This window comes from Xiphophorus hellerii, chromosome 2 (genome assembly GCF_003331165.1).
Source record: "Xiphophorus hellerii strain 12219 chromosome 2, Xiphophorus_hellerii-4.1, whole genome shotgun sequence".
NCBI classification, from domain to species: Eukaryota; Metazoa; Chordata; class Actinopteri; order Cyprinodontiformes; family Poeciliidae; genus Xiphophorus; species Xiphophorus hellerii.
This window is the reverse complement of record NC_045673.1, coordinates 19,595,483-19,609,559: the sequence shown is the minus strand read 5'-3', so window position 1 is coordinate 19,609,559 and position 14,077 is coordinate 19,595,483. Positions and strand designations below refer to the sequence as shown.

Sequence of the window (14,077 nt, the reverse complement as noted above, 5' to 3'; positions counted from 1 at the left end):
GGTGGGGAAGGAGCCGGAGCTAGTGTGTGAGGTCGAGAGGTTCCGCCTAGAAATAGTCGGTCTCACCTCGACGCACGGCTCTGGTTCTGGAACCAGCCTCCTTGAGAGGGGCTGGACATACTTCCACTCTGGAGTTGCCCAAGGTGAGAGGCGTCGGGCAGGAGTGGGCATACTTGTTGCTCCCCATCTCAGCGCCTGTACGTTGGGGTTTACTCCGGTGAATGAGAGGGTAGCCTCCCTCCGCCTACGGGTGGGGGGACGGGTTCTGACTGTCGTTTGTGCTTACGGGCCGAACGACAGTTCAGATTACCCACCCTTTTTGGAGTCCTTAGAGGGGGTACTGGAGAGTGCCCCTCCTGGGGACTCCCTTGTTCTGCTGGGGGACTTCAATGCTCACGAGGGCAATGACAGTGAGACCTGGAGGGGCATGGTTGGGAGGAACGGCCCCCCCGATCTGAACTCGAGCGGTGTTCTGTTGTTGGACTTCTGTGTTCATCATGGATTGTCCATAACGAACACCATGTTCAAGCATAAGGGTGTCCATATGTGCACTTGGCACCAGGACACCCTAGGCCGCAGTTCGATGATCGACTTTGTCATCGCTTCATCGGATCTGCGGCCGTATGTCTTGGACACCCGGGTGAAGAGAGGTGCGGAGCTGTCCACTGACCACTACCTGGTGGTGAGTTGGCTCCGGTGGTGGGGGCGAAAGCCGGTCAGACCTGGCAGGCCCAAACGTGTTGTGAGGGTCTGCTGGGAATGTCTGGCGGAATCCCCTGTGAGACGGAGCTTTAACTCCCATCTCCGGCAAAACTTCGAACACGTCCCGGGGGAGGTGGTGGACATGGAGTCTGAGTGGACCATGTTCCGTGCCTCCATTGTCGAGGCGGCCGATCGGAGCTGTGGCCGCAAGGTTATCGGTGCCTGTCGCGGCGGCAACCCTCGAACCTGTTGGTGGACACCTTCGGTGAGGGATGCCGTTAGGCTGAAGAAGGAGTCCTATCGGACCTTTTTGGCCTGTGGGACTCCGGAAGCAGCTGATGGGTACCGGCGGGCGAAGCGGCATGCGGCTCGGGTGGTTGCTGAGGCAAAAACTCGGGCGTGGGAGGAGTTTGGAGAGGCCATGGAGAAAGACTTCCGTATGGCTTCAAGGTGATTCTGGTCCACCATCCGGCGTCTCAGGGGGGGAAGCAGTACAGCCCCAACACTGTTTATAGTGGGGATGGTGTGCTGCTGAGTTCTACTCGGGACGTTGTGGGCCGGTGGGCAGAGTACTTCGAAGACCTCCTCAATCCCACCAACATGCCTTCTATTGAAGAAGCTGAGCCTGGGGACTCTGGGTTGGGCTCTCCAATTTCTGGGGACGAGGTCGCCGAGGTGGTTAAAAAGCTCCTAGGTGGCAAGGCTCCGGGGGTGGATGAGATCCGCCCGGAGTTCCTTAAGGCTCTGGATGTTGTAGGGTTGTGTTGGCTGACGCGACTCTGCAATATCGCATGGACATCGGGGGCAGTTCCCCTGGATTGGCAGACCGGGGTGGTGGTCCCCCTGTTCAAGAAGGGGGACCGGAGGGTGTGCTCCAATTATAGAGGGGTCACACTCTTAAGCCTCCCTGGCAAGGTCTATTCAGGGGTCCTGGAGAGGAGGGTCCGTCGGATAGTCGAACCTCGAATTCAGGAAGAGGAGTGTGGTTCTGGTTCTGGTCGTGGAACACTGGACCAGCTCTACACCCTCGGCAGGGTCCTGGAGGGTTCTGGGAGTTCGCCCAACCAGTCTACATGTGTTTTGTGGACTTGGAGAAGGCGTTCGACCGTGTCCCTCGGGGAGCCCTGTGGGGGGTTCTCCGGGAGTATGGGGTACCGGGCCCTTTGATACGGGCTGTCAGGTCCCTGTATGACCGGTGTCAGAGTCTGGTCCGCATTGCCGGCAGTAAGTCGGGCTCGTTTCCGGTGAGAGTTGGACTCCGCCAGGGCTGCCCTTTGTCACCGATTCTGTTCATCACTTTCATGGACAGAATTTCTAGGCGCAGCCAAGGTGTTGAGGGGATCCGATTTGGTGGCCTTAGGATCTCATCTCTGCTTTTTGCAGACGATGTGGTCCTACTGGCCTCATCAGATCGTGATCTGCAGCTCTCGCTGGAGCGGTTCGCAGCCGAGTGTGAAGCGGCCGGGATGGGGATCAGTGCAGTGTTGTATAGTAACGAAGTAAAAATACTTCACTACTTTACTTAAGTATATTTTGGAGTACTTCATACTTTCCTCGAGTATGAAAATTTTTGATGACTTTCACTTTTACTTCACTATATTCCCGAACTTAATTGCGCACTTTTACTCCGATACATTTTCAATGTGTGGTTTAGTTACTCGTTACAAAAAAGCGAAAGAGAGAAACGCAAGTGTTTTGACCCCACCTACTGATTAGCAAGTAGCAAGTAGGCTACCAAACAAAGTCGGTAGCCTGCTTGCCTGGGCTTGTTCATCACCACCAATAGGATACACCTGTTTCGCTTCTCCCATTAAACACAAAGCAAGTCTGGCAATCAGCAGCAGCCACATGGAGGAGGAGACGGAGACCACAACGACTGCAACTACGTCGGACACGGCTCCAGGGGAACCACCAGCTGGTGATGAGAGCCCATGGCCTTATTTAAACACAATACACTCTTTCGTGGGTGTTAAAGATTCGTCGTACCGCATGCAGTTTATGTTATTCCTGCCCGAAGATGTGGAAATTCTATCTTACAAAAACTCCCCGTCCAACTTGAAGAAACACATCGAGGTAACGTCTTATGAAATGGTTATAATCCTCCTGTTTCAGTAACTATAGCTTGGTCACTAGGCACTATTGTGAATTCTTGAGCATAACGTTACCTGTATAAATGAACTTTGTTTGGCATTGTTTCAGTTCCATATGTGGTGTATTTAGCTTAGGCCTAATGTTGACTGTAGCAGGCTACCTAGACTCCTCTGTTCAAGGGGGGACAGAAGCCATAGCGATAGCAATTTAGACTAAATTTAACAAATATAGGAAAGGCATGCAAGTTCAAAACCACAAACCATTAACATGTGCTACTCTTTAAAACTGGAACAATTTATTAGCAGGTTTAATTTTGCCTGCACTTGGTTGGGTACATTATTTTAAGTGTATTTGACAAGTTTACCAAAATATAAAAAATGTCATTCAAACTGCATTTGCTTTGTTTTACTTTTTACTTATACTTTTCATTACATTACTTGAGTACATCCATTTTTACAGTAATTTCCATACTTAAGTACAAGAAGTTTCAGATACTTTGAGACTTTAACTCAAGTAACATCTCAGTCAGTGACTTCGACTTTTACCAAAGTCATATTTTGGAGAGGTACTTATACTTTTACTTGACTCTGAGATTTCAGTACTTTATACAACACTGGATCAGTGCCTCCAAATCCAAGGCCATCATGGTCTTGAGCTGGAAAAGGGAAGAGTGCCTTCTCCGGGTCGGGGGGGGATGTCCTGCCCCAAGTGGAGGAGTTCAAGTATCTCAGGATCTTGTTCACGAATGGGGGAAGAAGGGAGCGGGAGATCGACAGGCGGATTGGCGCAGCGTCTGCCGTCAAGCGGGCGCTGTACCGGACTGTCGTGGTGAAGAGAGAGCTGAGCCAAAAAGCGAAGCTCTCGATTTACCGGTCGATCTACGTTCCCACCCTCATCTATGGTCATGAGCTTTGGGTCATGACCGAAAGAACGAGATCGCGGATACAAGTGGTTTTCTCTGTAGGGTGGCTGGGCTCTCCCTTAGAGAGAAAAGCTCAGTCATCCGGGAGGGACTCAGAGTAGAGCCGCTGCTCCTTCACATCGAGAGGAGCCAGTTGATGGGGCATCTGGTCAGGATGCCTCCTGGACGCCTCCCTGGTGAGGTGTTCCGGGCACGTCCCACCGGGAGGAGGCCCCGGGGAAGACCCAGGACACGCTGGAGGGACTATGTCTCTCGGCTGGCCTGGGAACGCCTTGGGATTACCCCGGAAGAGCTAGAAGAAGTGGCTGGGGAGAGGGAAGTCTGGGCCTCCCTTCTGAAGCTGCTACCCCTGCGACCCGACCCCGGATAAGCGGAAGAAGATGGATGGATGGATGAATGGATGGATGGGTATGCAACGCATAGGGGTGCTGCACTAGAGGGGGCACAAAAACGATGTGGGGAATTTAAATTTCTTTCTAGTCAGCATTTTATGTACTTAACAGCTGTTTGTCTATGAAATGACCAATAACAGAGGAACAGCACTGATTAGGCTCCCATCCACCTCCCTGCCAGCCGCTCTCCCCTCCCATACAGGTAGCTTGGGCAGCGGCCCTTCAAGAAGCACTGAGGCGCGTTTTTTTCTTTTAAATTTGTAGTAAAGCCTCGACAACAGGGAGTTAAAGATGGGCGCAGAAAAAACTCCGGGGCACAAAACAGAAAGCGGAAGAGGGGGAAGGATAAAGATCTTGGAGAGACGAAGAAAAACTTTTCAAAGTGGTTGAAAGACAGAAGCAGGCATGTGCAGAGGAGGGGGGCTGAGGGGGGCTTGAGCCCCTGCCCTTTTTGTCCTTGATGCCCCTAGTGCCCTTTTTAAGTTTTTTTTTTTTCAAAAAAAATTTTTTTTGTATTATTTTTATTTTTAATCTGTATGTCAGAAGGCCTGTTTGTTCCCCTCAGCAATAATATTTCTCTAAATATAATAATGTAGTAAAATAAACTAGTCTGGCTGCCCTCAGGCTAATAATGACTCTCAGAGCCTCCATGTTGTTCAGACTCCATGGTGAGGAGGAGGAGGATCTGTTCCTCTATCTATCTAATTATGGGCAAGAATATTTTCATTAACTGGTTTGTGAATAAAAACGTAGGTCTGATGTTGACGTTAGAAAAATTGTTTCTATTTATATTTTTATAATCGTCCTGCAATAGTGGGACAAAACCCGCCTCACCACTAAACTCAGAAATGCTGCAGAGAAACTTCTGACTTTAACTTCATCATTCTGCTAAAAGCCCGGTTCACTACAGGCAGTCTGGGTCGGAACCACCGACAGATAGAAAGAATATCTGTCTTTATATCAGACATCCTGATATAAGACACTGAGACTGTCACCGCGAGTCGCAACGCAGCTCAAAGCCCCGGTACCACCTGGTACCACCCGGTACCACCCGATACCACCCGGTACCACCCGATACCACTCTCTTCCGGTACCACTCAATGTTGACTCTATCAACATTGTTGATACACTGACATTACTTACCTTCTTTGACCTCAATATGAGAAGCTACAGCCTGATAGGAGGAACCAAAGAGCTCTGTAAAGGTAAAGGCAAATCTTCTGAAGTTGGGATATAATTAATTTAATTTCACATAATTACCGCGGTAGAAGCCATTTGTTTGTTAAAATTTTATGAAATATATTTGTTCTATTTGATGTTTGTTGTAAACTCACAAACGAACGAGGTAATTAGTCCAACGTTTAGAAACTACAGCGGCTGTAATGAGCCACAGCAAAGGGAAACAAAGGTAAAATAACCTGAACAGGTGATCAACTCAAAACCACTCCTACCTTTTTACTCTCTCTCTCTCTGTAGTCTAAGCACACCTGTTACCGTGGCAACCGCCTGCGCCCCACAAGACGAGCAAAGATTACGTTAAATCAATCAATCAATCAAATTTTATTTGTATAACATATTTCTTCAGCAAGACATTTCAAAGTGCTTTACATCATATCAAACACAGAAACACAATGTAACATAGAATCAATAATCAAAACACGACAATAAGTCATTTTCCACCAATAAATTTGTAATTGATCACGTTTCAAATACAATCCTAAACAGGTGGGTTTTTAGTCGAGTTTCATCCATAAAGGTTTACCTGTTACACTCCTACTGTGTTATATGGAACAAAATACCTGCTGCTATTTTTATTCCCACTCACAATCACACAGTTTCAAACGATGTAAACAGCATTTTAATGGGTTTCTGGCACCAGGATCCATTCAACTCTTTCATGGAATTTCGAGCAGGGACTCCGCCGTCCCTCATGGATTTTTGTGCAATTCTATGGTACCTGTTAGTGTCTAGAATTTACAGGGTTTCCGTTACGCGCAATGAACGTCAGTCATTCGCCGTTTTACTAAAACATAACATTCAGTCCGTTACCATATCAAGTTTCCAGGCTTGATATTTATTTCTTGATTATTAATCAGCGCTTCCCTGAACACAGCGATGGTTGATTGACTAGCTGTACTTGGTGCTAACGTGGCTAACACGAGTAACAGTTTAGTCCAAAGCCTTTTCTGCTAAAATAAAATCTTTAGTGTATGTCAGATACAGACACATTGCATATTGATCTGTTTAGCTAATGTAAGACTGTGTAGCAGGCAGGCGTCAAGGTGTAGAAGTTGTATCAGTTCTGCTATTATGCTGTACTTAGCTAACGGGAAGCTAAGTGTGTTTGTGAGACGGCCACGTAGAATGGGCATCAGCCAATGAAACGCGGCCCCTGTGGTAAGGTCCATTACAATGAAGTTTAATAGAGGCATTAAAAAATGTGTCGGCGATATTCAGAGGGTTGTTTGATATCAGACAGAATGGATCTGGAGAGGAACCGCAGACCCATCAGAACCTAAAGAACCAGACATCAGTGTCTTTATTCCTCAATCATTTCCTGAGACCGAAAAATAATATAAATGTCAATTTAAAGAACAAATTATACAAATAGATTAATAGTAAATAAATAAATATTATGAAGAGAAACCGTTTATTTTTTCTACATTAAAAACGTTTGTTAGGATTGTGTAGGAAAAATGTTGATATCTTTTATAAATACAGTGTTTTGTCGTCAATATTATTTCACCATTTTATTAATGTGTGTGGCCAGTTTGGATTAAAAGAAAACAAATGAGTAAATCAAAACAAAAGCAAACGCATTAGTAATTAACAATAAGAAGCAAACAAACTGTAAGAGAAAAAACACAAGCACTTCAAACGGTGGAACAAATCGTCGTTGTCCAATTTCAAATACCTTTCAATGGGCCAGAGGAGTCCTGTCCCGCTCACTCAGTCTGTCCAAGCACCAACAGGTTTCCTTCAGAGCGGCCCAACAAACACCGGCAAAACAAGACAGCAGAGCGTCCAAAGCGCTGCGACTCCAAAACTATCCTAAACCAAAAAAACTCATTAACTTTGGATTCAGGTAAAGTAAATTAAAATCTACAGGTATCTTACCCAGGAGCGGAAACACAGCCGACCAGGGAGGGAGCAGATCAGCAGGTAGGGGGCTAGATGGAAGCCGCAACAACCTCCAGCTGCAGCCGCTAACGCCAGCAGAGCAACGCTGCAGAAACGCACGGCAGGTATAGCACCAGAACCGAACCACAATCCCAGCCACAGATGGTACAAATGGCACTTACAATTCAGATGAGAGGATCAAGCACACCAGTGTTGTGATTTAAACTCGACTGACCAAAAGCGTGTGAGCACACGAACAGGAAATCAGCCACACAGAATAACCAGAGTTTACTTTTTTTATTATCTTTTAGCGCTAGAAAAGAGAGACGCTTACTCTCACAGGCTAATTTGTTGTGAAGTGAATATAACTGAAATTATACAGCATCTGATCAAAAACGGACGATCCATTCCCTATATCTAAGACACGCCTATTGGTCGCCTGATGTGTTACGTCAGCTTAACTTTCCATTTCTACAAAGGCCTTTGAGTGAAAGTGAAACATGCCAGGTGTGTAAAAGCTTGTGAGTGTGTGTCCTTGATAACCGTCTCAACACCAGCCACGTGGGCAACCAACATGTAGTAGGGGAAACAAAGACACACACACCTGGCAGCGGCCTGCTCAGCTATAAAGTTATCTGCCCCGCCCACCAATCAACGGCATGCTTCTTGCTACACCTGGTGCACAGACTGGGGAGGGTGGAACACCATCCCAGCACATATGTACACTTATTATTATTGATACTTTAATTAAAAATGAGTGGTACAAGTTTATGACGTTGGGGCGGGTGCCGATGACATGTTCACATGCAACTCAGAAGTAAGCAGTTGCACCCCTGACATGATCCATAAGTTATTAAAGAAAAATCCACCCATCCATCCAGACTTCCCTCCCCAGCCTCCTCTTCCAGATCCTCCAGGGGAATCCCAAGGCGTTCCCAGGACAGCAGAGGAACATCATCCCTCCAGCGTGTCGACGGACCGGTACAGCGCCCGCTTGACGGCAGATGTTGCGCCAATCCATCAATTGATCTCCTGTTCGATTTAGCCATCATTTCTGAATAAGATCCCGAAATACTTGAACTCCTCCATTTGGGACAGAACGACCTTCCCTGACCTGCAGAAGGCTCTCTACCCTTTTCCAACTCATGGCCTCGGATCTGGAGGTACTGATCCTCATCCTGGTCGCTTCACACTCGGCTGCGAACCGCTCCAGTAAAGCTGGAGATCACGACCTGATGAAGCCAACAGAACCACATCATCTGCAAAAAGTAGAAATGAGATCCCAAATCCACCAAAATGGATCCCTTCAAAACCCTGGCTGTGCAGCAGGGCTATGCAGAGACCTTTGGAGGGTCAGGGGCTCAAATTTAAAAAGGGCCCATTGAACAAAAACTCCGTACAACAACATAGCAACAACCCATATGAACCAAGAATCTAACTGGATCCTACTGGATCATCGCCATCATGCAGGAAATGCAAAGCAAATCTAGTCTCTATTTTCCCCAACAGGTAAAAAGTTTCTGTTTCTGCTGCTGACAGTCCTGGAGGGCTGAGCTGATCTGAGACTGTAGCTGTTAAACAGACCAGAGGAGAGAAGGTCAAAGGTCATGAAGTTATGAAATAAGCTAATTTGCTGCCATTTTACTAATGAAGCCCTAATAATATCTATTTAACCTCTAGAACAACCTGGCTGCAGACTGATTTATAGATCAGAAACTCAAAGGGGTTAAAACTATATAATAGTTTGATGTTAAACCTCTAGATCTAGAATTATAAGACTGGGATATCAAGGCAAAGAAAACTCAGTAGCTGCTGGTAGGGGCCATTCAGGGGCCTCCAGACATTCAGGGGCCTCCAGACACTCAGGGGCCTCCAGACATTCAGGGGCCTCCAGACACTCAGGGGCCTCCAGACTCTCAGGGGCCCCTAGAAATGGTCTAATTGTACCACAGACCATAGATCTAAACCTGTAGCATCATTTATAGAGAATAACAATGTTATTACATTTTATTTAATGCATCAGCTGAGAAAAATAAATAGTACATTTAGGATTTAACTAGGACGTTTACTTTGTAAAAGTTTAAAGAATCATCTTGATAGTTTGATTGTTGTGTTACCATGGCTACAATATGGTGTAATCTTTGTGTTTGAATTGGGTTTGTTCATAAATACATCACAGCCAATAACCAATAATCAGTGATTGATTTTAAACTGGGCCAATAAACCTGGTCTCCCTCTCACAGATTCACCTGATCGACATTTAAACATGTTAGTGATGCTGAGGTTCTTAGTAGGACGGGGGGTTCTGGCTAAGGCCCCATATTACCTTGGGCCGGCCCTGGAGGAACAGCTGCTGCCATGCACATCTCTGGAATCTACCTGGAATCTACCTGGAATGTACCTGGAATCTACCTGGAATCCCCCGGTGGCCCCTGTCAGTCCCCCGATGCTTTGGAGACATTTTGGTTCATTTCATTGTGGCATGTTTGGCTTTTTGCTGCGGTTCTGATTATTGCTACAATATTTTCTCTGATGTTTATTTCATGAACTCTAATTGGGCCGAATCTTCCTTTAACACTTGAGGTTCTGCAGTAACTTCTGTTTACAGCCCAGAACCTCCAGCGGCTTTAACCCGCCTGGTAGAAACGGTAAGGAGAAGCAGAGAACAGAGAGCAGGTGGTACCAGGTGGTACCAGGTGGTACCGGGTGGTGCCGGGTGGTACCAGGTGGTACCGGGTGGTACCAGGTGGTACCAGGTGGTACCAGGTGGTACCAGGTGGTACCGGGGCTTTGAGCTGCGTTGCGACTCGCGGTGACAGTCTCAGTGTCTTATATCAGGATGTCTGATATAAAGACAGATATTCTTTCTATCTGTCGGTGGTTCCGACCCAGACTGCCTGTAGTGAACCGGGCTTTTAGCAGAATGATGAAGTTAAAGTCAGAAGTTTCTCTGCAGCATTTCTGAGTTTAGTGGTGAGGCGGGTTTTGTCCCACTATTGCAGGACGATTATAAAAATATAAATAGAAACAGTTTTTCTAACGTCAACATCAGACCTACGTTTTTATTCACAAACCAGTTAATGAAAATATTCTTGCCCATAATTAGATAGATAGAGGAACAGATCCTCCTCTTCCTCACCATGGAGTCTGAACAACATGGAGGCTCTGAGAGTCATTATTAGCCTGAGGGCAGCCAGACTAGTTTATTTTACTACATTATTATATTTAGAGAAATATTATTGCTGAGGGGAATAAACAGGCCTTCTGACATACAGATTAAAAATAAAAATAAAAAGTTTTTTTGAAAAAAAAAAAAACTTAAAAAGGGCAGGGCCCCAGGGTCAGATTACCAGGGTCCTGCCCTCGGCCTCCCAGCGTCTCACATTGCACCAGCCCTATTGGCTCATCCCACATGGGAGCCCACATCTCCACTTTGGGTTAAAGCCCGGGCCAGATGCCAAGGTGCCCAACCTCCAGGCCCGGCTCCAGAGTGACCTGGTGACCTGCATCCATTGATTGTCCTCTTCATAAAGGGTCTTTGGGCTGCTCTTCGTCTGGTTCTTGACAAAAAGCAGATATATATTAAAATAAAATAATATTTTATTTATGTTATAAATAAAAGCAGGTCAATACAACAGTAACAGAGTAACACAGTTTCAGAGCACTTTATACTCATTATGGTTTTTAGAAACTTATTTGAGAAAAAGGCAAAAACAAACCAATGAGAAACCAGTAAGCTTGCTGTGGGTTCTGTGGTCCTGAGTGGAACCAGCCCAGAAGGTTTATTATCATTATAATAATTATTAGGAAAAGATTTTCAATTATAATCTTCTTCCAGTTGCTACCACTAGGGGCGCCTGTCTGCGTCTCTTCCCTAATCTCTACTGCATCAGCAGCCTTCAGCATTTTCTTCTTCATCACCTCCATCACCTTCTCCATAGTCTTCCTCTGTTTGTCAGCTGAAGCTCCTCCATGTTCCTTTAGTCCAGATTCATTCAGTGTTTCTGTCATTTGGGTCCTCAGGTCCTTTTGTCCTGCAGGTTTTATGTCCCCCTTCTGTCACAGAGCTGAACTGAATCAGTGGCTGATGATCAGGCTACTGCCTGATTCTGCTGCAGAGGAGCTTCTGCAGTCATTAGAACCAGCTGTTGTGGACAGAGACACTAAATGTCCAACATGCTGGTCAGGAGGCCTGAGCAGCAGAAACACTGCTTTGGTCTATTAGAGTGGAAGAAAAGTGAAGTTTGTGAAGGAACCATGAGTGATGAAAGTGTCAGTAACCTGCAGCCCCTCCTCTCTCAGTGTCTCCATAGAGCAGCAGACGGACTAGCAGCAGGAAGAAGGCGGGCTCAGCTTCAGCTTCTCAGCTTCAGTGAAACATCGTCAGGTCAGATCACTGAGAAGAACAATGGAAGGCACATCTCACTGTCTGATCTGTAAGTAGAGCAGTTTTAGTCTCTTTCTGCTGGATCAGCATTTCTCTCTGTCTGACTGACACTGGAAACATTTGACTAAATGATCATCTGATAATAGAATTACTGTGGACTTTATGTTTCTGTGTATAAAATGGATCTGGTGTCTAATAAAGGGCCAGGAGATGAATTTAGTGAATCAGCTGTTTCAATAAACAACTGAACAAAACAATCAGTTATAATGTTAGAAATAAAAGCAGGTCAATACTAAAGTAAAGCTTTTAAAAATAAAAATAGTCTGAATTACACAGTTTCAGAGCTTTAATTTCTAATAAACATCTTTTTATTTCTCTCTAGTTCTGATCTTCTTGCTGAGCTGCTCAACAGATCCAGGTTGGGAAATTTATGTTACATTAAAATGATTTTTAATATTCAGAGATGTAGTTTGGATTAAAGGTTACATCTGAATTTAAAAATAGTGGAAAATAGTTTTATTTAGATAATTACTGAATATAATGTTATTTATTATTATTAATAACTGAAATCATAATAATTGTATCTTTCCAGTCCTCCCAGTTCTTCTGACTGTGAGTCCCAGCAGATCTCAGTTCTTTCAATATGAACGTGTGATTCTGACCTGTGAGGATGGATGGACTGTGAGGAGAAACACAACCAAAGACACCAGGAAACGATGTGGAGATGGATGGGGGAAATCAATTGGTTCTACCTGCAGCATCACCTCCTTGTTCCCATCAGACACTGGTCTGTACTGGTGTGAGTCCATGTCTGGATCCTCCAGCAGCAGCAGCAGCATCCAGCTCTCTGTCTCTGGTAAGATCAGACTGTGGAGTTAGTGTTGCTGAAGCTGTGTGGAAATGGATGAAATGCTGTAGTTTGTCTCTGTGTTGAGGTGGATCAGTGATCCTGCAGAGTCCTGTCCTCCCTGTGATGGAGGGAGATGACGTCACTCTGAGCTGCAGAGCAAAGAATCCAACCCACAACCTCCCAGCTGCTTTCTATAAAGATGGCTCCTTCATTGGTGATGGACCATCAGGTCACATGACCCTCCTCCATGTTTCCAGCTCTGATGAAGGCCTCTATAAATGTAATGTCAAAGGTCATGGAGAGTCTCCATCCAGCAGGATCTCTGTCAAAGGTCAGAGGTCATCCTCTAACAGTGAATCTCATTGATAATGTCTGAGAATCCACAATCTGGTGATATATTTAATCAAACCTCTTTATTCTAGAGAAACCTCCAACCATCTCTCCACCCTCCACCACCTCTCCACCTTCCTCCTCCTCCTCTTCCTCAGGTGAGCAGCTTCTCCTTCAGCTCTGAGTCTTGATGTTTACAGCAGACGGTTATTTAGCAGCTTCTTCTTTCTAGAGAAACTCACCAACATCTCTGACTCTACAGTCACACCTGGTCCAGGTTCTTCCTCCGTCTCTCTTCCAGTGTTGCTTCCCAGTGCATCTCTTTGTGTTTTGGTTTTCCTGTTTTTACTGGTTCAACTGGTCGTATATTTGTACAGCAAACCTAAGGTGAGACAAACCTCTTGGTTAAATCTCTTGATTTCATTCAGTGAAACTTTTCAGATCTTCCTGAAAAACTTCCTGGTAACTTTGGATTTATTTCAGGTGATGAAGGAGGAAGAGGAGAGGATGACATCACTTCCAGAAACATCAGGATGTTCCAGAGGAAACAGAAGAAAAGCAAACCAGGAACAGGAAATGGTGATTATGTTCATGTGTTTTTGTTTCTGTTAGATTTTCAGATTGATCAGAAAATGTTTCCTAATGAGGATTTCCTGGCCTCCATTTTAGATTCTGTTCATGTTATTTTTTAGAGTCTGAAGAACAAGTAATAATGAATTCAAAACTCAAATGGGGATTATTTTACAGATGTTCATGCATTTAATATATCTGTCTACATAAACAGCATCAGGTTTTATCTCCTCTCAGCAGCTAATAACCAAATAATGAATAAAAATGTATTTATGTCGACATGTTTAAACTGAGCAGAGAAACTGATCAGCTTCTCGTCTCTATCAGCCTGAATCTCATTTCATCACAGGAACAGAAACTATCAGTTTCTAAAATTAGGATCAGAATAAATAAGCAGAAACCAGAAGCAGAGAAACGATCAGAAACCAGCCGACATCAGCAGGAAGCTGAACTTCTGACAGGAAACCAGAAATCAAACAGAAAAAGTTGAGTTTAAAGTTTCCTGCCATGATGGACAGATTTAACAGATTCATCTGGAAACAATTAGATTCATGTTAAACAGAAACAAGACAACCAGGCAATGCTGGAGATGACAACTACAATGAGGAAGTAATTCATAAAACATAATGTGTTTTATATTATTACTGCCTTTTATTCAGTCAGTGTCTCATTTTTCAGAGCTGCTTTAATTCTTGCTTCATTTTCTGCTGTAA

At 45.1% G+C, this 14,077-nt stretch overlaps 2 protein-coding genes across 10 annotated transcripts in view; both read left to right on the top strand.

Moving 5' to 3' along the window:
• The window catches only part of mical2b (microtubule associated monooxygenase, calponin and LIM domain containing 2b), a 385,618-nt gene that overhangs the window by 148,479 nt on the left and 223,062 nt on the right, over positions 1-14,077 (top strand). The window lies entirely within an intron of this gene.
• Positions 11,521-13,442, top strand: LOC116735049 (high affinity immunoglobulin gamma Fc receptor I-like). The gene is made up of 7 exons (XM_032586639.1): positions 11,521-11,663; positions 11,997-12,032; positions 12,207-12,470; positions 12,550-12,795; positions 12,887-12,952; positions 13,027-13,181; positions 13,278-13,442. Exons 1-7 carry the CDS (start codon positions 11,636-11,638, stop codon positions 13,404-13,406), a joined length of 924 nt encoding a protein of 307 aa, XP_032442530.1. The 5' UTR covers positions 11,521-11,635; the 3' UTR covers positions 13,407-13,442.